The sequence below is a fragment of the Patella vulgata genome, chromosome 1 (genome assembly GCF_932274485.2).
Source record: "Patella vulgata chromosome 1, xgPatVulg1.2, whole genome shotgun sequence".
In the NCBI taxonomy this organism is placed as follows: domain Eukaryota; kingdom Metazoa; phylum Mollusca; class Gastropoda; family Patellidae; genus Patella; species Patella vulgata.
In genome coordinates this window covers 9842776-9867270 of record NC_065879.2, presented here as the reverse complement: position 1 = coordinate 9867270, position 24495 = coordinate 9842776, and the positions used below count along the sequence as shown (strand labels likewise).

The window sequence follows — 24495 nt, the reverse complement described above, 5'->3', positions numbered from 1 at the left end:
TACACTTGACGTCATATTTTCATGACGTCATATGAAATTTCTGGCTTCACAGTTGTCGCAACTTTATCTATATACGGCTTTGCACTCGGCAAATCTCGACAGATTCCGTTACCCTACATCTAATCTCGGCTGTATGACAGTAAGTGATATGTACCTACGCCCATACATTTGCGATGCGGCTGCCGGTTTACTTTAAACAGGAAAACGTGTCGCTTTTACAAAAAAGTCCCAAATTGCGTCTTTTGTAGAGTGTATATACCTAAATGAGCAGAGATATTGTCTCAAGGCTGCTGGTTTGATAAAATTCCCTGGTAATTCCCCAAACCCAATGCCAAACGTGACGTTTGTTGATATAATACACTCTTCACAGAAAATCTCCATGGGGGCAGCCATTTTTCATTCGGAACCTTTAAAATAGTTCAAATATGGCGGAAATGGTGATACAGCCGAGATTAGATGCGTAGAATCTGTCGAGGTTTGCCGAATGGTTTCACAGTTGTTGCAACTTTATCTATATACGGCTTTGGTGTAGGCCATCGAAAGTATAAAAAACGAAACGAAATATAGATCTGTATTTTAATCAGATTGTACAGTTTTATGATCAATTACCGCTATGCTCAGTGCGTTTAACGTCAATATGCGGATGCGTAACAAATCATAAGCCATAATATTGGATAATTTTAATTAATTATGCGTGGAAATGGTATATCTATGGTGGCTGTTAGCGGCCATTCTATATTCTCGAAATAACTGTATTTTGTCGACTTGTCGGATTCTGAAGGCGATCAGTCGACAAAATCAACCCACACAAGTCGCGAATATAGAATGGCCGCTAACAACCACCATATAATATATCTTTTAAATTATCAAACTGACTTGATGCGCATAAAACGTTTATGACTTTTATGAGATCGTTGTATTATGGTCTTGTAAGTCGCACTGCGTCATTTGATTTTTCTCTAAAATATCAAATTTCTCACGGCGTAATCCACCCTAATATGTACTCAGCGCTAGATAGGCTAATCGTCCGGTTTGGGTTCAATCGGGTTTAAAACAGGCTCATCCGACGTGGTTTCCCTTTGTCAGTGGCGCAGGACGGAGGGCCTGACAAGGACAGCTGTCTAGTCGTTCAGATGGGACGAAAAACCGAGGTCCCGTGTACACATTGGCGTGCACGTAAAAGATCCCTTGGCAGTTGGAATTCGATATAAGAGTATGCCATAGTGCCGCTGCCCTGGCAAAATTTCCCTCATAGCACACTGTATGGTTTTTGCCCGTCTTCATTAGCCCAGTCAGGAGCAGAACAGTAGGACATTAAACCCCCATTTCTTCAGTTGTATAGTTTGCAAATGATTCCTATTGCGCTAAATTGACGCAATAGGACTTTAAACGGTATTAAGTACCCCACTATTCCTGAAATTATATACATGTATTGTAACTTGGAACTGTTGTATGTTGACGGAGATGGGCGCTTTAAATTCACATGCAAAATTACAATCAAATGTTGACTGTTTGTATACTATAAAGAGATGTATATAACGTTACTCGACTGATTGAAAATAGGGCAGACCTACTTTGTTGATATATCAATGCTCAAACACGTAAAATCTTAATCTCAAATACATGAAGGTAACTCGAGTAAAAGCACACATCTTTACTATTCACATTCTGTTCTCAATACTCTTCCATAGAGCTAAGAGTGCACTTTGGTTTTACGGTGATAAACAACATCAAATATTCTGGGAGCGTAATTTGGTAAGTATTATTAATTTGCTAAAATATTAAATTTAGTACGGTATGGCATTGTTATATGTCTTTGAATTTACAAAATCCAAACAACGAATTGGGTATTTAAAAAAAACTTAAAATACATTTCACAACTATGCAATTGATAAACATTATATCTAACTAGATATCATATCACAGGCGTCCCTGTTTTTAAAAAAAGATATTCATTGTTTCTTTGTTATGAACGACAACTCCTCTTGTTAAATTGGTCACTTACAACCTTTGAAAAGACAAAAAACCGAGGTCCCGTGTACATGTTGGCGTGCATGTAAAAGATCCCTTGACAGTTGGAATTCGATATAAAAGTATGTCGTAGAGCCACAGCCCGGGCAAAATTTTCCTCGCGGTACAGCGTATGGCGTATGCCCGTCTTCTTTATCTCAGTCGGAACAGCACAGTATAGGACGTTAAAGCACATTTTATATTCATATTATATATTCCTTTTATAATATTTTAACCCAATGACAGTTTTAGTGCAGTATGCGTGAGGTTATCGAAATTGTTAAATAAAACGATTTATCAGTGGTCTTACAAAGGTAGAGTGAAATGCAGCATAGAGTTTATTAAAAAAGAAAACATGAAATAAAATGAAATGGGGTTTAACGTCCTACTGTTTTGCTCCGAACTTGGGTAATGAAAACGGGCATACGCCACGCAGTGTGCTATGAGGGAAATTTTGCCCGGACAGCGGCACTACGGTCTACTCTTATATCGAATTCCAACTGTCAAGGGATCTTTTACGTGCACGCCAATGTGTACACGGGACCTAGGTTTTTTTCTCTCACCCGAATGACTATAAGACAGCTGTCCTTGTCAGGTTAAAAAACATAATATACACAAATTTTATAGGACGTTATTGTATATGCTTCCAGTTCGCATTTCCTAAATGTTGCATCTTTCGAGAATAGCTAAATATAAGTTGTACTTCACAAATGTATGTAAATATATTTTACTACAACCGAAAAGCATATATACACAAATTTTGTAGGACGTTATTGTATGCTTCCAGTTAGCATTTGCTACCTAAATGTTGCATCTTTCGAGAATAGCTAAGTATACGCTGTACTTAACAAATGTATGTAAATATATTTTACTACAACCGAATATAAATATTAAATATTAAAACATAAATAACTGTCTTTTTTATCCAGTGTATGAAATACACCTTCTTGACGTTTCACTTAAATAACTGTGATAAATTACAATCGCTTTGTTTTATACTCTAAACTCTACTTTAAAGGAGCTATACCCCTAGAATAGCATATTTTTACATTAAAAACACGAATAAGAATTCAATATTGGTCCATTTCAATTATTATTGGTGTTGGTTTCTTGTCGTGAAAATATGGGATACAAATATCCAATATTTAAGACACAATGAACATTTTATAATTAGTACACGAGTCGTTTATTCTATGGTTTTGGGTGCCATTTGTAATGAACAAAGAAAAACATACCCTACGAGACAATGCCGAAGCAATTAGAAATAACTGATTCAAAAATAACAAAATAATAATTAAAAAAACAACTCGAAGTAGAATGGACTAACCAGCCGTAAACGACTGTCGTTAAATTTTAACTGTTCACGTATTTCACCAAACATAATTGATTAGAAATTACAATATTGTTTTTAAAAAGATGAATAGATATCCCTTTATATACATTCAGTACATTAAAGATACATTATGGGAGATTAGATAAAGAGCTGACAGTTATCACTAGAATGGACTAAGAAGACGTAAACGAATGTCGATGAATTTTAACTGTTCATGTATTTGACCGAACATAATTGATTAGAAATTACAATATTATTTTTAAAAAGATGAATAGATATCCCTTTATATACATTCAGTACATTAAAGATACACTATGGGAGATTAGATAAAGAGCTGACAGTTATCACTATAATAGTTAAAGTTAAAAACTAGATAATTTAAAGGAAATTTGCTGAAAATTTCAGTCAAATTGATCTACTGTGAACCGAGAATTTAGCGATTGAAATTTAGGCCTAGCTTCGATCATCATTACTTAAGTCGGTACGATAAAAAAAAACAGTCTCGATTATCCATTTCATGATTTAACCATGAATGAAAGTTGAGCAGCAAATCGGATCCTAATCCAATAAATATCACAGGCTAGCGATGACATCGTGAGTTGATTATGGTCCGAAAAGTTAATTAATGTCTAATTAATAATTTAGATAACATTTCAGACCTAAATAAAGACCAATCTGATTAATGCACAGATCCTATTTCGTTTCATTTTTATTGTTCAAAATTTCGTTTTAATTGTCTTTACTACACTAGGATCTGAAAGAGTTGTTATCATTGACGTGTTCTGAATGGTGTGATGGATTAGCCAATGAAACGGTCGGTTATGGCGAGTTTTAGGCGTGTTTTGCACGGAACTGTGGGTAATACACTGGTAACATCAATGCTGATTGTTTAATAAAATGTCTGACGTCATAGAGTCACAAGCCGCTCGTATGACCTCTGACGCGACCTATCGCTATAACCGGCCAGATCTTCATGTATTGTAGGCCATCGTAATTAGTATAAAAAAAACGAAACGAAATATAGATCTGTATTTGAATCAGATAGTAGAAAGACCTGAAATAGGCAGATTTATATTTATATTTAATATGTGCTTTTAGACCGAGTTACGTCTATTTTACGGTTTCAAAAAATAGAGCCACACACACTTTAACAAGTTCACTCACCTAGAGATATGTTTCATTCATATTTATAACATAGATCAATAATATGTTGAAGCAAACGATATTGCCTTCATTGTCAATATTAGCTCGAAAGGTGGAAAACCTTTCCCCGGTCTCTGAAAGCTATAGTAACAGCTGAGTCGGGATCATAAAACATTTTTGAAGATAAGAATTTTATAATTAAACCATAGACCATGTCATTATTGACAATATAGATATGTGTCCAGTGTGAAATAACCGTAACCGTAACCCTCAACTTTAAACAATGCCTCATCGTACACTTTAAAGGGACGATCCCGAATTTAACATTCTCAGAAATAAAATTCCGTGTACGTATGAAATTTAAACGCCAAAATATAGAGGAATGGGGTATTTACCTTGTCTTTAAATTTCAGCCCAAAATATTGGGTCGTTTGGACGTGAACGTCAGAACCGCCTTTCCGGACACGTAACCCTTTTAAGAATTCGGGTCATTTTTTTCGTTGTGTGACCTGATAATCTATTGTTTTTTTTATCCAGACTCAGGTTGGGACACCGACCTCCATTTCCAGATGAAGAATGACGGGTTGAAGTTGTTTGAAAACGTATCACGTATATTGAGTTAGTTGATCGGCCCTAAGTTAGAGGATTTTACGGGCTTTTAAAACAAAATTAAACAGTTGTGTTCTCCAAAATATAATCGAGATTGGCCCTTTAAAATAGAAATGATAAGACGGACATACGCCATTCGATGTGCTATGAAGGACATTTTGCCTGGACAGCGGCGTGTCCGCCAACTCTTCACCCAAGTCCAATGTCAATGGTTTTTTACGGGTGGACCTCGATCTGTCGTCCCACTCGAACGATTAGACGCCGTTTCCTTGCCAGGTCCTTAATCCTGTGGGAAGTCCGGAGAATTTTTTCTCGATCAACTCGGCGTTCGAATCCAGGGCTTCCTAGTTAGTGAGTCTGCGTCAAACTTTTGAATAAGAGAGAGAGAGAGAAATGGGGTTTAACGTCCACTCGACACAAACTAAGTCATTTCGGGACTAACATATGGTTTATTTACATAATTTGCTTGCGCGTAGGGGTCTTTAGCAGTGGGAGGAAACCGGAGAACCCGAAGAAAACCCACGAGGTTGGACAGGCGACCCTACTCCTTGCCACGTACAACCGGGGATTCGAAACCAGGCCAGTCGACTAAATGACAGACTTTATGATACAGCGCGCGCACGCTAATCATTCAGCCCCCCCCCCCTTTTGATTGAATGAAAAGTAATCGGGACTGAGTGGACATTAAACTACCATACACGGCCTCAAAATATACTTAAAACATGTAAATTCCCCCAAAATGTGTTGTCATGTGACCTGTAATGATTGGTAAACTGGTGTACATCTAACCGGGCCCAGACCACCCCCTGTTTGGTTCAATCTTGACGCTGTAACACCCGTTAAAAGGACACGTAATTATATGATATTAATGGTGAAAGTCTCGATTATCCATTTCATGATTTAATCATAAATGAAAGTTGAGCAGCAAATCGTATCCTAATCCAGTAAATATCACGGACTAGCGATGACATCGAGAGTTGATTATGGTCTGAATAAGTTAATTAATGTCTAATTAAATATACATTATGGCATTATGGGAGATTAGGTAAAGAGCTGACAGTTCTCACTATAATAGTTAAATAACTAGATGATGTAAAGGGAATTTGCGGGAAATTTAAGTCAAATTGATCCACTCTGAACCGGGAATTTAGCGATTGAATTTTCGGTCTAGCCTGGATTAACATTACTAAAGTCGGTAAGATAAAAAAAAAACAGTCTCGATTATCCATTTCATGATTTAATCATGAATGAAAGTTGAGCAGCAAATGGGATCCTAATCCAGTAAATAACACGGGCTAGCGATGACATCGAGAGTTGATTATGGTCTGAATAAGTTAATTAATGTCCAATTAAAGATACATTACGGGAGATTAGATAAAGAGCGGACAGTTCTCGCTACAATGGTTAAAAACTAGATAATGTAATAGGAAATTGCTGAAAATTTCAGTCAAATTGATCCACTCTTAACCGAGATTTTAGCGATTGAATTTTCGGCCTAGCCTCGATCATCATTACTAAAGTCGGTACGATATATAGAAAAAACAGTTTCGATGATCCATTTCATGATTTAATCATCAATAAACGTTGAGCAGCAGATCGGATTCCAATCCAGGAAATATCGCAGGCTAGTGATGACATCGAGAGGTGATTATGGTCTGGATCAGTTAATTAATATCTAATTAATAATTTAGATAACATTTCAGACCTAAAGAAAGACCTGCAATAGACAGATTTAGCTCTTTCAGACTAGTCAATTCTGTCTAATAGATCAGGGGTAGAGTTATAACGAATCTGACTATAAATCGGAAATGGGTGGGGAGGGTGTGTGTGGGGCGGGGGAGGCTTTATCTAGTGTAATCACTACTTCAGTTTCATTTTACAAGTTGACGTTTTAAACTTTAATTCGTTAAAAGATGACTCTAGGCTCAGAATAGATTTTTTTTAACCCCAAAACGAGCAAAATGTGAGTGCAATGTCAAACCCCTACCCGACACCATTATAATCATTATGTTTCATTTTCAGATAAATGTCTTCATTTTTGTAGCCTAAAAGCAAGGTATAAGAAAGATATACGTGGAATCCAGAAGTTGTGTTCGAATGGTTGTGTGTGAATGTTGAGCCAATTATTTGAGTACGGCCAAATATTCTGAAATCTTACCATGACAGAGCTTCACTGGGCGGATTTGCTTGTTATAATAGCTTATTTTGCTCTGTGTATGTTAGTTGGACTTTGGGTAAGTTGAAATTTGAATTTAAAGCCATAATTACAATTCAAATTGTTTTATTTCTTGCATGAGATTTCCCTTATTAATTGACCATAAATCAAAGCACATATTGGCTAAAGTTAATCTCATGAAAGGACTAAGACTATAATTGTAATAATTCACGTTGATTACATTTACGACTGATAGTAATTGGCACTATAAGTGTTTAACCCTCTCAAGTCAGTATATTGCAGCAAGTTGCATGTTTTGTCAATGGCAAAATACGACCAATTTTGTCATCACGGTGGCCATCTTTGATTTGGCGATGACGTTTTCGGTTTTTAATATGACGATTGGTTTTATTTCCATGACTCCATATATGACCCCCTTAGCATGAATAGTCGGATCCTTAAGTAGTGAGAGAGAAAGGTCATTTCGGGACTAACATATGGTTCAATTTTATTTCAATAATTCGCATGCACGTAGGGGTCTTTAGCGGTGGGAGGAAACCGGAGGACCCGGAGAAAACCCACGAGGTTGGACAGGCGACCCTACTCCTTGTCACTTTCAACCGGGGAATCGAAACCACGCCAGTTGACTCAATGACAGGCCTTATGATACAGTGCGCACGTGCTAACCATTCTGCCACCCACCCCCCTACCTGACTTTAAAAGTATGCACAGATAGGCATACAATTTCTTTACGGTATTTCACAATTCGAAAAAATGAAACACGACATATAGATTGATTTTAAATGGATTGCAGTCGGCCTCGTTCCTCCACTACTTCTCTCGTTTCCTCAACCTTCTTTTTAAAATCACTTTACCTACTTTTATTTATTTTTAGTCATCATGCAGAGAAAACACAGGAAGTGTGAAAGGCTACTTTTTGGCGGGAAGAAATATGATATGGATTCCGGTAATTTTGAATTCTGATGATTTACATCGTAAACACAGTATTTTATACAACCGTGAAATCTTGAGTACTGAACATATTTTATTAGGTTTTATAAATTCAGAGCTTATTGTAATTTTTCGCTATTTTCTGACGTTAAAACACCCTGTTCTTGTTGGTTTCTTTAGTATTTCGACAACATCTCATTTAAAGATTTGGATTTTTTTTCTTCTTGTAATCTAGGTAGGAGCATCGATTTTCGCAACAAACTTCGGAAGTCATTTCTTCGTGGGAATGGCAGGTTCTGCAGCAGCCAGTGGTTTGGGAGTTGTTATTTATGAATGGCAAGTAAGTTACATGTGGAATGTATTGTTTTATCCAGACATTTTAACAAATGAATTAATATAAGTAGTGAATAACATAGTATACAGGATGTTGTCAGTAATTCTTGATACTATATAATTTGCTAATACGTGATACTACTATGGTATTAGATATAACAGAAGGATATTTGATAATAAAAATTTATTGTTATTATAAGTAAATACGCTTGCTATCTGCAGATGGGTGATATATTTCACGAATTATTTTATTTCGATTCTTTCCTGTATATTTTGTCAATACCATGTGTGGTTTAATGGTCGAGAGCGAGACATTAAGTAATATATTATTGAAACACCACCAGGGACGTCAGCAATGTCTTAAGCTCGAGACCATTAAACAATTCAATACAGACAATCGCACGTGCTTTGCAATGGAATACGTCACGCGGATCCAAAATTTCAACTAATATAAATATTTGAAATAATGGAACGCCAACAACAAAGGATGACGCCACACCTGCATTTTAAAATGTGATAATATGTGATACCGATTAACTTTTAGATACTAGGAGGATATTTGATAATATTTGATGTGGACACATTTCTAAGTACAATCAAGACACACTTGCTGCTGTGAATGGCTCTTCCACATGGATATCTTTTACGACTTATATTATTTCCATGTTTTCTGTATATTTCAGGCTGTGTTTATATTAATGATATTAGGGTGGATATTTGTACCTGTCTATGTTTCATCTGGGGTAAATATTTCTTTTAATATTTGTCTTCTTGCAGGAATTACATGGTTTACAATATATGAAATTTCCTAATACACTTTTCCAGTTACACATATTTAAATTAAGAAAAAAATATTTGTGATACTGAACTATGTGTGTATTTAATGAGATATGCTTACATCTAAATTTAAGTCTGTCTCTGTTGTATATTAGGCTATATATATATTATAACCAAAATTATATATTTGTAGGCTTACACCATGCCTGGCTATTTGAAAAAGCGATTTGGCGGGAAAAGATTAAGAACATATTTATCTGTGTTGGCCATATTCCTTTTAATCGTTCAAAAAATATCAGTAAGTGTTTTCTATTTGATGATCTTTATATTAAAATGAGGGCGGTTGGTTTAAAGCGTGCGCGTTAAATCACAAGCTCTGTCATTGAGTCAGACTCCCCGCTTGTACGTGAGAAGGAGTGTTGTCCCATGTCCAACCTCGTAGGTTTTCTCCTGGTCCTCGGTTTCCTCCCACTGCTAAAGACCACTATTTTATTGAAATAAAATTGAACCGTATGTTAGCCCTGAAGTACGAAATGACCTACTTTGTGTCCAGAGGACTTTGCCCCCCCCCACCCTCTCTTTCTCTCTCTTATCCATGAAGGTTTGTACGGGACAAGAAGTAAGGTTGTCTTCCCAACTTTACATTAAAATTATTCTGCATATACGTTCACATTATAGTTTCGTAATAAACACACGACTGTATATCTATTAACATTACACTGTATATCTATTAACATTACACTATATATATTTTAACACTGCATTGTATATATTTTAAGATTACACTATATATATTTTATCATTACACTATATATATTTTAACATTACACTGTATACCTTTTAACATTACTCTGTATATCTTTTAACATTTCACTGTATATATTTTAACATTGTACTATATATCTATTAACATTACACTATATATATATTTCAACATTACACTGTATATATTTCAACATTACACTGTATATATTTTAACATTACACTGTACTTTAACATTACACTGTATATCTATTAACATTACACTGTATATCTATTAACATTACACTATATATATTTTAACATTACATTGTACATCTGTTTACATTACACTGTATATATTTCAACATTGCACTATATATATCTATTAACATTATACAATATATATTTCAACATTATACGTGACAAGGAGTAGGGTCACCTGTCCAACCTCGTGGGTTTTTTCCGGGTCCTCCGATTTCCTCCCACTGCTAAAGACCCCTACGCGCAATCGAATTATTGAAAAGAAATTGAACCATGTGTTATTCCCGAAATGACCTAGTTTGTGTCGAGTGGACGTTAACCCCCCCTCTCTCTCTCTCCGTCTCTCTTTCTCTCTCTCTCTCTCTCTTTTACACAATTTAAATTTGATTTATAACAAATTTCAATGTTTCATTACAGGTGAGTATGTATGCTGGGGCCATTTTTATTCAACAGTCTTTAGGATGGGATATGTACTTGTCTATAGTTAGTGTTACTCTTATAACTGCTGTATATACAATCATAGGTAAGTTTAAAACGTCACATCAAACTAGAGTTTAACGTCCACCCAACACAACCTAGGCCATGTCGGGACTAACATATGGTAATGGTTGGTACATGTTCAATTCAATAATTCTCTTGAACGCAGCTTTAAGACCCCCCCCACCCCTTGTCAGTGATGCAGGACGGAGGGCCTGACATGGGCAGCTGTCTAGTCGTTCGGATGGGACGAAAAACCGAGGTCTCGTGTACACATTGGCGTGCACCTAAAAGATCCCTTGACAGTTGGAATTCGATATAAAAGTAGGCCGTAGTGCCGCTGTCCAGGCAAAATTTCCCTCGTAGCACACTGTAGAGCGCATGCCCGTCTTCATTAGCCCAGTTCGGAGCAGAACAATAGGACCTTAAACCGCATTTCATTTTAGGAAACCGTAGAACTCGAGAGAAAGCCCACAAGCGACTATGCTCCTTTGTGGATATTTTTGATTTTGTTTTCTGAATTAGATCTTAAATAATCAATTTAAGTAGATACGCCGCGAAAAAAATTAGACATTTCCGAAAAATACAATTACTCAGAAAGATCTTAACTTCCCTTGTAAAACGCCAGAGGGGTTGGATGGCTGAATGGTTATCACGTGCGCGCTGTATCATAAGGTCTGTCATTGAGTCAACTGGCGTGGTTTCGATTCCCTAGTTGTACGTGAAAAGGAGTACGGTCGCCTGTCCAACCTCGTGGGTTTTCTCCTGGTCCTCCGGTTTCCTTCCACTGCTAAATACCCCTACGCGCAAGCGAATTATTGAAATTAAATTGAACAATGTGTTAATCCCGAAATGACCTAGTTTGTATCGAGTGGACGTTAAACCCTTTTCTCTCTCTGTAAAACGCTATTTTGTTGAAAAGTCCCTTTTAGACATTTTAAATGTTTGAATTATTATTATTATTACATTTACATGTTTATATTTATAGGTGGTTTATCTGCTGTAATATGGACTGACACCCTACAAACAGTCATCATGATATTTGGTTCATCTTACCTAGCTATAGCGTGTAAGTTCCTATATTTTATTGTCTACATTGGGGCTCCTTAGTCTACGATGACGGATAAAAACATTGACGTCATATATAGACTTGATTGTCTAGTCTAACTATAAGAACCAGTGAGTATTGCGACTAGTTGACAGAATATATGACACCCCCCCCCCCCACCCAACCTTTTGTCCGTGGCTTTGTTGCTCACCTTTTGTATTTTAAGTAGGCCTACTGATAAAGGGGGATCACGTGGCTAAGTGGGTAAGACGCTAGCTCGCTAGCCTGGAGGTCGGGTGTTCGATCCCTGCATTGGCCGAGAAAGTTCATCCAGATTTTCCGGCGTGGTTCTCCCTTGTCAGTGATGCAGGACGGAGGGGCTGACAAGGAAAGCTGTCTAGTCGTTCGGATGGGACGAAAACCCCAGGTCCCGTGTACACATTGGCGTGCACGTAAAAGAGCCCTTGGCAGTTGGAATTCGATATAAGAGTAGGCCGTAGTGCCGCTGTCCGGGCAAAATTTCCCTCATTGCACACTGTATGGCGTATGCCCGTCTTCATTAGCCCAGGTTAGGAGCAGAACAGTAGGACGTTAAACTCCATTTCATTTCATTTCTACTGATAAAGAATCGTTTTAAGACGAATTATTTGCCCCTGAATCGGATTCAGACCATGCAGTTATTTTATAATCTCGAGCTCACTTAGTCACAGTTTTATATTAAAGAGATTTTCAACGTTACAGGCGCCTGTGCTTTAAATTGCCTAGTATATGCGGGCGCAGGGTATTTGGTTAGAGGGACCAGTCCAATACGTGAACTGACAGAACAAGTGTCCTTTTCTGCAACAATGGTTTCTTGATATTTGTCCCCACCACATTACCCGGGTTCGATCCCGGTGTTTGCCGCGGAATTTCCTCGGGATTGTCCCCCCCCCCCCCCTGTCTGTGATATCTTTCGGATGGGACGAATAAACGAGCTCCCATGTACACGTTGGCCTGCACGTAAAAGAAACCTTGGCAGTGTGAATTCGAAATAAGGGTAGGCCGTGGCGCTTAGCACTTTGTATGGCGTATGTCCGTCTTCATTAGCCCAGTCGGAACAGAGCAATAGTACGTTAAATAAGGGTGAGTCGTAGTGCCAATGTTTTGGCATAATATTAAACCAATATTCTGATTATTCAAGCATAGTTAAATGAACAATAAACCCAATTAAATTTAAAACAGGGTGTGTTTAACCCCTATCTCCTGATTATATTTGGTTTATTGTCTAAATAGTTCCACTTCAGTGAATGTTAGTCCGATTTTATTTCATTTTATCTACATGTATTTATCTTTGGTCCTTGTTTAATGATGACAAATTAAATACTATTTAACCCAGTAGACCAGAGTTTAAAATATGCTACTCTGGTTGGGTAATTCCACATAAAAACAGGGATATTAACAGTCTGTTATCTTTTCATATATACAATCACCAGTTGTAAATGAAATGAGGTTTAACGTCCTACTGTTCTACGCAATACAGATACAGTGTGCTATGAGGGAAATTTTGTCCGGATAGCGGCGCCACGGCCTATTCTTATATCGACTTCCACCTTTCAAGGGATCTTTTACGTGCACCTCAGTGTGTACACGGGACCTCGATTTTTAGTCCCATCCGAACAACTAGACAGCTGTCCTTGTCAGCCCCCCCCCCCCCGGCCATCCTGCACCACTGACAAGGAGAACCCACGCTGGAAAATCCCGATGACCTTTCTCGGCCAACACATCAATAATTGTATTTTTATTCAGTGGTCAAGTCACGAAAGTGTTCTGATCTTCTCCTCTTATGGACAGTTAGTTGATGAAGCTCAGGAGAAATCATAATATATTCACAATAAACAGATATTCCAATAGAAGTATCAGATATCCCGATTGATATTCAGCGTTCTGCGACCTTCTGTGCCTAAGTTACCGACCCCACAAACCACCATTTTCCGAAAAGACAGAGGACTCAGTTTTTTTTTAAAAATTCGGTGTGCAGCATTGGGGTCATGGGGGGGGGGGGGGTCTATCGATATATCGATAGTCAGCATCCTCCGCAACCTCCCGTTCCGAAATTGCACCGCTTTTCCGAAAAGCTTCTAGACGCGACAGAGGCTACAGTTTTTAATTTGGTGTTAAGGATTGGTACATTGAGAGAGTGAGGCCTATCAATTTTCCATTTTCCTGCGTCGTGGAATATGTGGGCTTATCTTGAATATTCCCAATTTTCCGAAAACACTGTTAACGTGAAAACGAATATATCTTTTAACGAATTTCTGTTCAGGTATTAGGATCATGAGAACACGAGCCTTCCGGGATTCAGGGTTGTGAGACTTTCCGTTCCCGGAATTACCGCCCCCCCCCCCCCCACACACACACACACGCACCCTTTTCCAAAAACCCAGTTAACTCGATAGAGGCTACTGATTTGAACGAATTTTTCCCAATTCGGTATGAAAGGACAAACTTTATAGTACCTACCGATAGTCAGCTTTCTGTGACCTTCCGTTGCGGAGTTACCCCTACTTTTCCAAAAAATTTGTTAACGCGATAGATGGTACAGATTTTAACGAGTTTTTATTATTATTATTAAATTTTGTTCAAAGCGGGACGGTACGAATCCTAACGATATTCGGCGTTCAACAACCTTTTTCGAAAACTTTTTTAACGCAATTTAATTTCAAATTTGGCGTGAAGCACTAGGGTCTTGAGAGGACGAACCCTACCGATATTCAGCGTTTCGGACACCCCCCCCCCTCCTCCCCGCCCACACACACAACCTTCAATCTCCTACCAATGTTCTAAAGCCTTCTTAAGTGTAGAACTTAAATGTGAAGGTTTAATGGTAGTCCAGTTCGGAGCAAAACAGTAGGACGTTAAACCCCATTTCATTTCATTTCTTTTTATTTCAAGCCTCGATCAAAGTTGGTGGTTTGGAAGCCCTGTTTGAGAAATATATGCAAGCCGTACCTAATATAACAACGTGTGGAAACACTACTATGGGATATCCACGTGACGATTCCTTACATATCTTTAGGGACCCCGAGACTGGGGATATACCATGGACAGGTGCTTTATTTGGACTTCTACCTATGGCTATTTTAGCGTGGTGTACTGATCAGGTAGGGTCTCCCACAGTTTCATTTGCTCCATGTGTATTACGTAGTTCAGACATGTGTATTACGTAGTTCAGACATGGTTTGTTTTAGCAAAGGAAGCTTGTCCCCTTTGAGCCTATTATAACTTCCTACTTTTCTGTCCCAATGATACGGGCACAAGACATGCAGTGTGCTATAATATGAATTTCCTAGCCCACTCTTATTTAAATTCCAACTGCCAAGGAACTTTCTCGACCAACACCAGGTCAAACTCGAGATTTTCTGATCAGTGGGTCACCACCATACTCTAAGGAGTATTGTGCAAAAAACTTCGTTTTAATGGTGGTTAAGAATGACGAATGTTGTATTCTGTTTTAAAGGTTATGGTACAAAGAGTTTTAGCAGCTAAAACCCACTCACATGCTAAAGGTGGCGTCATATTTGCTGCGTGGTTGAAGATTACGCCTTTCTTTTTAGTTATCATACCGGGAATGATTGGAAGAGTTCTCTTCCCTGGTAAGTTATCTATGGTAATATCTCTTCCCTGGTAAGTTATCTATGATAATTTCTCTTCCCTGGTAAGTTATCTATGATAATTTCTCTTCCCTGGTTAAGTTATTAATGTAAAGTCTCTTCCCATGTAAGTTATTAATGCAAGTTATCTATGCTTATTTCTCCTCCCTAGTAAGTTAATAATGCAAATTCTCTTCCCGGTTAGGTAATTACGTTACTTAATCTTCCCTAGTAAAGTTTTTAATGCAATTCGTATTCCCTAGTAAGTTATTAATGTAAAGTCTCTTCCCTAGTAAGTTATTAATGCAATTTATATATGCTAATTTATCATTCCTAGTAAGTTAATAATGCAAACTCTCTTCCCGGTTAGGTAATTATGTTACTTAATCTTCCTTAGTAAAGTTATTATTACAATTTCTCTTCCTCAGTAAGTTATTATGTCAATTTGTCTTCTCTGGAAAGTAATTATGGCATTGAAACAACTTGACTTTTTTTCCCGATTGACAATGAGGAGCGCAGAAACTCAAGGAGTCTCCAAAACATTAAACCCATGAAACCTATTACACCTTTTGCGTCATCTTCTCTTAGCCGTTTTTAAGAATGCGATAATTCGAATCAGGATCCGTTTTAATCCTCGAAAGGACTTCGTATTGACTGTCGAGAATATTGTGGATATCGTGGATGAAGTGAATATTCACGGATATTTCATGAAAGGAAAGTGTCTAAAATCGGTAGGATGCATAGCTCGTCTATGCTAGATCTGAAGTTACGGTTTGATTGACCGACATATTGTTTGTCACGTGAGTGACTAATTTCGGCGGGATCTCCTTCAATTCTCGATCTGAAGTTACGTTTGGACTGTCCGACTTATTGTTTGTCACGTGACTATCTATTTACGTGATAAAGACGGAAGAACTTTCGTCGAAACGGGGGAGGGGGGGACTGGGATGACCTAGTGGTGTAGAGTGTTTCGCCTCGACCTCTAGCTGGCCGGTCACCTCTGGCTTGTAGTTGTGGTTTCTATCCCTGGTGTGAGCGTGAGTGGCTTGGAGATAGGTGCGCCTTCTCAACCTCGTGGGTTTACTCGGTTTCTCTGGTTTCCTCCATCAGGAAAGACCCAAACGCGTGCACTAAGATAATAGAAATGAAAATAAGACAACTCGTCTGCAATATCACCTTCGGTTAAACACTAAGAACAACAACAACTCGTCGAAACGTCGCTGAAATAAATTCTTCTTCTTCAAGTAACTTGTATTCCATATAAACTGTGTCATGTGTTCTTAGTAATAGATTTAAAACGTTGTTTTTAGATGAAATTGGTTGTGTTGATCCTGATGTTTGTAAAGCCTTCTGTGATGATCCAAGTGGTTGTTCAAATGTTGTTTATCCTAAACTGGTCGTCGAGATTCTCCCAGCTGGTAAGCTAGATGCTGTTAGAGTATTCCTCGTACTTTATTTATGGTTGTCAGTTGTCACCAGGGACGTAACTAGCTCAGAGCAACGAGGGGGTGGGAAGTGTTCTCAAGGGGTGCTGTAAAATTGACGGACAATGTATATCTATTGTCTGTTGTTTTTATGGTCGACAATTCTTTCACGGGGGGCGGGGGAGGGGGGGGGGGCGAAAGTTATGGTTGGTTACAAATCTATTTGGGTCAGACTTCCTGGTGTTGACTTAGAAAGTTCTTTGAGATTTTTCGGCGTGGTTTAACCTTTTCAGCCAAGTGTAAAGGTAATCCGAGAAATCGCCAACCAAAATGACAGCCTATAGATTTTCTTGACAGCGTTTAGAATATAATGACAGTCTATAGATGAACCCCCTTAGATATTTTTTCGATCTGTTGACTTCTTTGTGGTTATAAAGATTGGAATCAACGGAATGTTCAATTAGAGAATGTTATCGGTCAAAAGATTAAACACTGTAGTCAATGAAATCAGAATTGCTAGTTCCATTCCAGTAGGATAAACCCTGGAACCACGAAACAACGTAGTGCAATAGTAAAATGAAAGTAATATTTTCTCAAATAAGTAGATTGAATAAAGTTCCAGTATTTTAGGACGTTCCTTTCCGATTTTTAACGAATCCATAAATCTCAATCAAAAAGACGCATTTTTTGGCCCTTATCCGATTTGGCAATTTGGCAAAACGAACCCGCCGCATATTTAGTTTATGCTTAAGGTCATGCGACCTTAGTTTCAACGTATTTTTTGTTTCGAGATCGTAACCCTTAGCATCGACATCCTACGTCGTTACTTTATAAATCATAAAGCTTTAAAACTTCAAACTGGTACATATTATCCATTCTTTGAAGTCAGCTGGGGGGATGGATGGCTGAATGGTTAGCACGTACGCGCGCTGTATCACACGGTCTGTCATTGAGTCAACTGGCGGGGTTTCGATTCCCCGGTTGTACCTGACAAGTAGGGTCGCCTGTCCAACCTCCTGGGTTTTCTCCGGGTCCTCCTTGAACATGCTCAAAACAAACGCCGTGACTCGGGCGATCATTTGCGACCATCGAGACCACAGCACGATATTTGGCGTTTCCACCACGCTTTTAGGACACATATGGCGATGTTGACGCGCTCTGAGACAATTATTAGCCCAGCAGAGCAGAACGAGGGACAGCTGTCTAGTCGTTCGGAATGGACGAGAAAACCGAGGCCCCGTGTATACATTGGCATGCACGTTAAAGAATTCGATATAAGAGTAGGCCATACTGCCGCTTTCCGAGCAAACTTTCCCTGGCGTATACCCGGCTTCATTAACTCAGTTCGGAGCAGAACAGTAGGACGTTAAACCCTATTTCATTTCATTTCATTTCATTTGTAGACCTATTGGAGGACTTTAACGTTTAATTTCTAACTTTTAGATTTATTGTAATGTGTTTATATTGTTTTTATTTCAGGATTTCGTGGTTTAATGTTAGCTTGTATGTTATCAGCTTTAATGAGTACCTTAACCTCCGTGTTCAACAGTTCTAGCAGTATGTTTACATTAGATCTGTGGACAAGATTCAGAACAAAAGCATCGGAACGAGAACTTATGATTGTCGGACGGTAAGGACAATAAACAATGTAGTATTGTTTATTGGACAGGACTAACACTATCCGTAATAAGAGAGATAGAGGGAGAAATGGGGTTTAACGTCCACTCGACAAAATCTAGGTCAATTTTATTTCATTAATTCGCTTGCGCTTAGTTATGTTTAGCAGTGGGAGGAAACCGGAAGACCCGGAGAAAACGTATACTCTCTGGTTTTACTATGACAAAGATGGCACATGAGAAATTTGTGGTAAAGTAGCTTGGTCGCGATCCCATACTTACTTATACGTGACAAGGAACAGGGTAGCCTGACTAACCTCGTAGGTTTCAGGTTTCCGTCCACTGCTAAAGATTATTAAAATAACCGAGTACCATATGTCAGTCTTGGAATGATCTAGTTTGTGTTGATTGGAAGTTAAACTCCATTTCTCCCCTATCTTTCATCCACTCCCCTGAAGGTTATGATGATGATACGTGATTGATGTCGGAAATGACACAAATTGTTCGGGAAATATTGTATGTAAGGCCAAACAGCTCTTTATTCTTAGTTCTTACTCTTAATTCTTGGTTCTTTATTCTTAGTTCTTAATTCATAATTCTTAATTCTTATTTCTTCATTTGTTGTCGTATTCAGACATTTGTACTCTAAAATAAACATTTGTATCTTAAAATCAATATTTGTTTTACAAATCAGATATTTGTCATAAAAGATTTGTAAATTGTATTTTTGTTTAATTTAATTTTAGTTATATAAAGATGAAATTTATTTTAGAAAATCAAAATATTAGCCTACAGTTACATTTCATCAGATACGTACAAAGAAAAACAAATCTCCAAATATAAATTTTGAAAAACATTTCTTCAAATACATTTCTCAGAAAAAATATTTTTCCAGAACCATTTCTCCGAAAACATTTCTCGAAATTCATTTAAGCGGAACATTATGACGACGAGAGCGGCTATCAACCTGACATACAATAAGTCACCATACAACAATGGGGATTCGAGCAAGCATACAAATTGAATTAAACCAAACCACATTTCACAACCCTGGCGCCAGGCAGGGTAAGCTTACTCTTCCGGACACCTGTTACCACTGTTTGTCGTGTAATTTGTACGCGAGGAGCAGTCCATTTGCTGATTACACTATTTTGCTTGAATACACTATTTGCCTATAACGTTTTTTAGGACTTCGAATTCTGTCTTATGGTTTGGATTGTTCGTACTTGGTTTTATCTTATTATAACAAATGTCAGATTCGTAAAACAAATATTGATTTTAAGATACAAATGTTAATTTTAGTGTACAAATGTCGGAATACGACAACAAATGAAAAAATGAGAATTAAGGACTATGAATTAAGAACTAAGAATTAAGAACTAAGAACTAAGAATTAAGAACTGTTTGGTCTTCCATAATATTGACATTATCTGATTTTGCCGCTGTGGCTAGGTGGTAATTTTAACGATATGTCACTTGTTCTACTTACAGTGTTTTTATCGTTCTGCTGGTTGTGATCAGTATACTCTGGGTACCCATTTTACAAGCTAACCAAGGGGGACAACTGTGGAATTATCTACAAGCTATGCAGGCCTACCTGGCTCCACCATGGGTCGTGGTGTTTGTTATGGGTTTGTTATGGAAACGAACAACGGAACAGGTACCGTATTATCCATACGGTTGTTTTGGACACTGTTTTACAACGTACTCGCATTTTATTTGGGACCTTTATGTTGAAATAGTATCAGGTCGAGATGCCCCATATTCTTTATACTGAGCCGCGGTAGCTTGGTGGGTAAGACGTTGGGTCCCGTGTTCGATCCGGATATTGGCCGAGAAAGTTCATCGTGATTTTCTGCCCCCCCATACCACCCCCCCCCACCCCCACCCATCGTCAGAACAAATCTGGCAAGAGACAAATTATAGTCGTTCGGATGGTACGAAAACCAATGTCCTGTGTACACATTTGCGTGCACGTAAAAGATCCCTTGGCAATTGGAATTTGATATAAGAGTAGGTCGTAGCGCCGCTGTCCGGGCAAAATTTCCCTCATAGCACACTGTCACTCGGCAAACCTCAGCAGATTCCAGTGCCTTAGATCTAGCCTCGGATGTATGAAACTACTTTCAAGTTCCAATATTACCAAAGGCGTTACCCATGACGTCGGCTTTGAAGAATGTTTTATCATACAAATATTTTACAGTTTGAAGCTGTTTTTCTTTCAGGACAACTTTGCACTGAAAATTCTAAACACGCTTCGAATGACGCAATTTTGATAACTTCTTACTAATAAGTATACCGGTGCCGCATCGCAATTGTATAGGAGCAGGTACATACATAGGCCCGTAGCCAGCTTGCTAGCTTCGGAGGGGCAGTGAAGTTTTTAGTGGGGGGGGGGGGGGGCGCACACCCGGCACAGTCTACAGTAGGTATTTTAGAGCTATGGTCGGCAATTTTTTTTTCGGGGGGTGGGGGGTGGGGGCTACGTCCCTGGGTACATATCACTTACTGTCATACAGTAAGATTTAGAGTAACGGAATATGCCGAGGTTTGCCGTGTGAGCACACTGTATGTGTACGCTCGTTTATTTTAGTATGGAAATGATAACCACGTCTTGCCTTTGCAGGGTGCTTTCTGGAGTTTAATGGCAGGCTTATTGGTTGGTGGTACCAGATTAATTATGGATTTAGCTTATCCCAAACCTTCTTGTGGTGTGGCTGAAAGTCGACCAGAAATACTTTATAAAGTCCATTTTCTCCATTTCGCCATCATTCTGACCTTCATCGTGTTTGTTGTATGTGTTATAGTTAGTTTGCTAACCACACCAAGAAGTGACGTTAAGGTAATTTTATTAATATCTATAAGGTAATTTTTTAATTTGATATTTTATAAATATCGATAAGATAATTTTATTTTGATATTTTATAAATTTTATTTTGATATTTTATAAATTTTATTTTCATATTTTATAAGTTTTATTTTCATATTTTATAAATTTTATTTTCATATTTTATGAATGATATTTTCTGTAAATTGATATTTTTTGTTTGAAGATTATGTTTTCTGTAATTTTAAATAACAATGTTGGAACTCATCTTCAATTAACCAAGTTTGGAAAAAAAATTGTATAATTTAAATCTTCAGGCTTTTATAGAGGTTTTTGGTGCCGTGACCAGCTTTAGAATTTCATTCATACCATGGCTCAGATATACTACAGATAGAGTCTTGTATGTCCTATGTGCCCAAACATTTCTTAGAGCACGCCCCCCCCCCCCACACACACACACCACCGATACCAATATTGGGTTTCTGTACCCTTGAAATCCTGTTCTTCATGCAAAATATGTATTTATCAGGCCATATATAATTATTTCAACACATGATTTGGGCTGTCTTGTTTGGTCATAGAGATCAGTTTTTAAATGTCTTTTATAGTTTATTGAGCCAGAACCTAAGAGATCCCAAATAAATATGGCGTCATTTCTATAAGATATTGTACTTATTTATTAAACCAGAAGTCAGAAGTTACAAAACATGGCTTTGGGTGGTATCGGTGGTGCCAGACCATGTGCCTGGCAATGAATAGCGTCTGGTCTTTTGGATTGGACGAAAACCAAAGATCCGGGGTACATATTGGCGTGCACAGAGAAGAGCTTTTGCCAGTTAGACGTATATCGCCACTACCCGGGCAAAATTTCCCTCATAGCACGCACCCATTTCGTATGCCCGTCTTCATCCGCCTGGTAACCAAGCCAACTTTGTTGTAGAAAAACATAACCTTAAACCCCATTTCATTTGGGTTTTCAGCTAAGGCGTGTTACGTGGAAAACAAGAAATTCAGAACCCCGGGAAGAAAGTGATGATGAAGATGAATTTGAAAAACAAGACTATATTGAAGACAGTCCTGGTCTTGCTATAGAGGAAGTGGAAGATAACCCTACTGGTAAGTTGTGTAGCAGACCAGCTTAATGTATTTGCTAAAACCATTTCGATTTTTGTCAATGTCGCTGAGATATAAATATGGTTAGGGCACGTGTTTGTTGGCGAGATTGTAGGTTAGGGTTATTGGGAGTTGAGGGTTCTTTGCAGATCCCCCCACAGAAAGTACGGGCCGTGGGTCTAACGTTTCCTAACCCTTGCGGGAATCGAACCCATGACGGCACCCATTCGCCTCGCAGTTGCCGGTCCAGCGCTCTACTACTGAGCTATAACGAAAAATTTAGCTGGCCTTATCATTTAGCACTAATCTAATGAAAATTTAATACTTATTTCGTTCCGTTTTATTGTTTTAAAAGTTTAAAAGTTGTATTATCCAGATAATTTGACAAAAGAACAAAATTTAGGGGTCCAATAAAATAGGATCGGTCGGTTACCCGTAAACACGTTTATTTTCTGTTTGTTCTGAGGTCAGCAAAATCGACTCAGGACTTAGAAGTGGGATTTTAAAATAGCAGTCCATCTTTGTTGTGAATCTTAAGTATAATTATATTTGTTGATTATGACTATATGTAAAGTTCATTTTTGATACTGTATAATATGTTGTGTGCTAAACAGGCCACGTTCTATACTGTTTGAATGGCATTTAGTAATTGAACACATTAAAAATAAACACAACAGTTCTATGGATAACAATTACTGTATTTCTATTAAAGCTACGTTTCAACAATGAATTCTCTTGTGGTTATGTGCTTGATAACGACAAGAGAATCATTGTTGAAACGTAATAGAAATAAATAATTGTTATCCATAGAACTGTTGTGTTTATCTTTAAGGTCACGTTCTAATTCAAAAATGAAAGTAAAATTAGTAATGGTTCGATAGGTAATATAGATGGCCCTATCAAAATAACATTTCAATTCGACACTTTATCTATATATATTTATATTTGTCGTTTATTTGTTTGTCGTTTGGGGTTAAAGGCTACACATGGGCTGCCCTGAGACTAAAACATGGGGTGACATATACCTGGTGGGTACGCACTACCACTTCCGGATTCGGACATATATGACTTCCGGCTTCGTCTCCAACCGTGTAACACCCGGTAAAATGCTAATTTTGACCTTAAACAAACGGGTTTAGCTTCCCCTTTAACTGTGGAGATATGTTTTAGACGTTGTGGTAGGTTATATGCTGTTAATTTAGTACGATACACCCTGAATTGAAACTAATCTCTAACCCTTCTTCTCTATGTTGTTGAGCAGATGCCATAGCTGACTCAGATTCATCCTCCACCATTACGACCTCATGACCTTGACCTTTAACCTCTTCACCCTCAGGACCTGAACCCTTTAATAGAATCTAGTGTATAATCACAGTTTAACTTGTTTTCAGGACCAGACGACGTCGCCTTTAAACAGCGGGTATATAATATATTATGCTGTTATTCAAGTTTTGTCCCGAAACCCAGAAGTCGCGCAATGGAAGAAGAAGAAGCCAATCGTTACAAGGGATTGGGAGAGAAGCCCTGGATTCGTCGTTTCCTTGACTTCAACGCTCTTCTAGTAATGGCGTGGACCGTTTTTCTCATTGCCTTCTTTGCTTAGTTCGAACGTTGAGAGTATTCAAATTTTAATTGTGCTATATTCTTCAAAATTCATTTTATCTTTCCCTTTTATATTAATAAATCAGTGGGTATTATTATAGTTTGTGGCTGTTATTTTTGGTTGTCCATACTTTATCCAACATCGTGGGTTTTCTCCGGTTCTTCCTGTTTCCTCCCACTGCTAAAGACCCATATGCACAAGCGAATTATTGAAATAAAATTGAACCACATTTTAGTCCCGAAATGACCTGGTTTGTGTCGCGTAGACGATAAACCCCATCTCTCTCTTTATTTGTAAAGCGATCAGATAGATAGTTGACAGAGGGTGGGGGGCAGCCTAACCAATGTCACTCGGCTTTATTGAGCGCCCATATGGTCACGTTGGTCGTTGGCAACAGCTGCCCCCCCCCCCACGCCCCACTACCGGCTACCTACGGGCCTGAAAA

The 24495-nt window shown here is 38.2% G+C and overlaps 1 protein-coding gene across 1 annotated transcript in view; it reads left to right on the top strand.

Moving 5' to 3' along the window:
• The window catches only part of LOC126822267 (sodium/mannose cotransporter SLC5A10), a 32372-nt gene extending 8241 nt beyond the window's left edge, over window positions 1-24131 (top strand). Inside the window, exons 2-16 of the mRNA XM_056101960.1 lie at window positions 7118-7329; window positions 8146-8217; window positions 8437-8541; window positions 9218-9277; window positions 9505-9609; window positions 10731-10836; window positions 11779-11859; window positions 14770-14978; window positions 15335-15470; window positions 16778-16885; window positions 18371-18521; window positions 19999-20167; window positions 21134-21349; window positions 22315-22450; window positions 23839-24131. Coding sequence (XP_055957935.1) covers window positions 7255-7329; window positions 8146-8217; window positions 8437-8541; window positions 9218-9277; window positions 9505-9609; window positions 10731-10836; window positions 11779-11859; window positions 14770-14978; window positions 15335-15470; window positions 16778-16885; window positions 18371-18521; window positions 19999-20167; window positions 21134-21349; window positions 22315-22450; window positions 23839-24050 — 1941 coding nt within the window. The 5' untranslated portion in view covers window positions 7118-7254 and the 3' untranslated portion in view covers window positions 24051-24131. The remainder of the gene's footprint in view (window positions 1-7117; window positions 7330-8145; window positions 8218-8436; window positions 8542-9217; window positions 9278-9504; window positions 9610-10730; window positions 10837-11778; window positions 11860-14769; window positions 14979-15334; window positions 15471-16777; window positions 16886-18370; window positions 18522-19998; window positions 20168-21133; window positions 21350-22314; window positions 22451-23838) is intronic.
• Window positions 24132-24495: the final 364 nt, after the last annotated feature.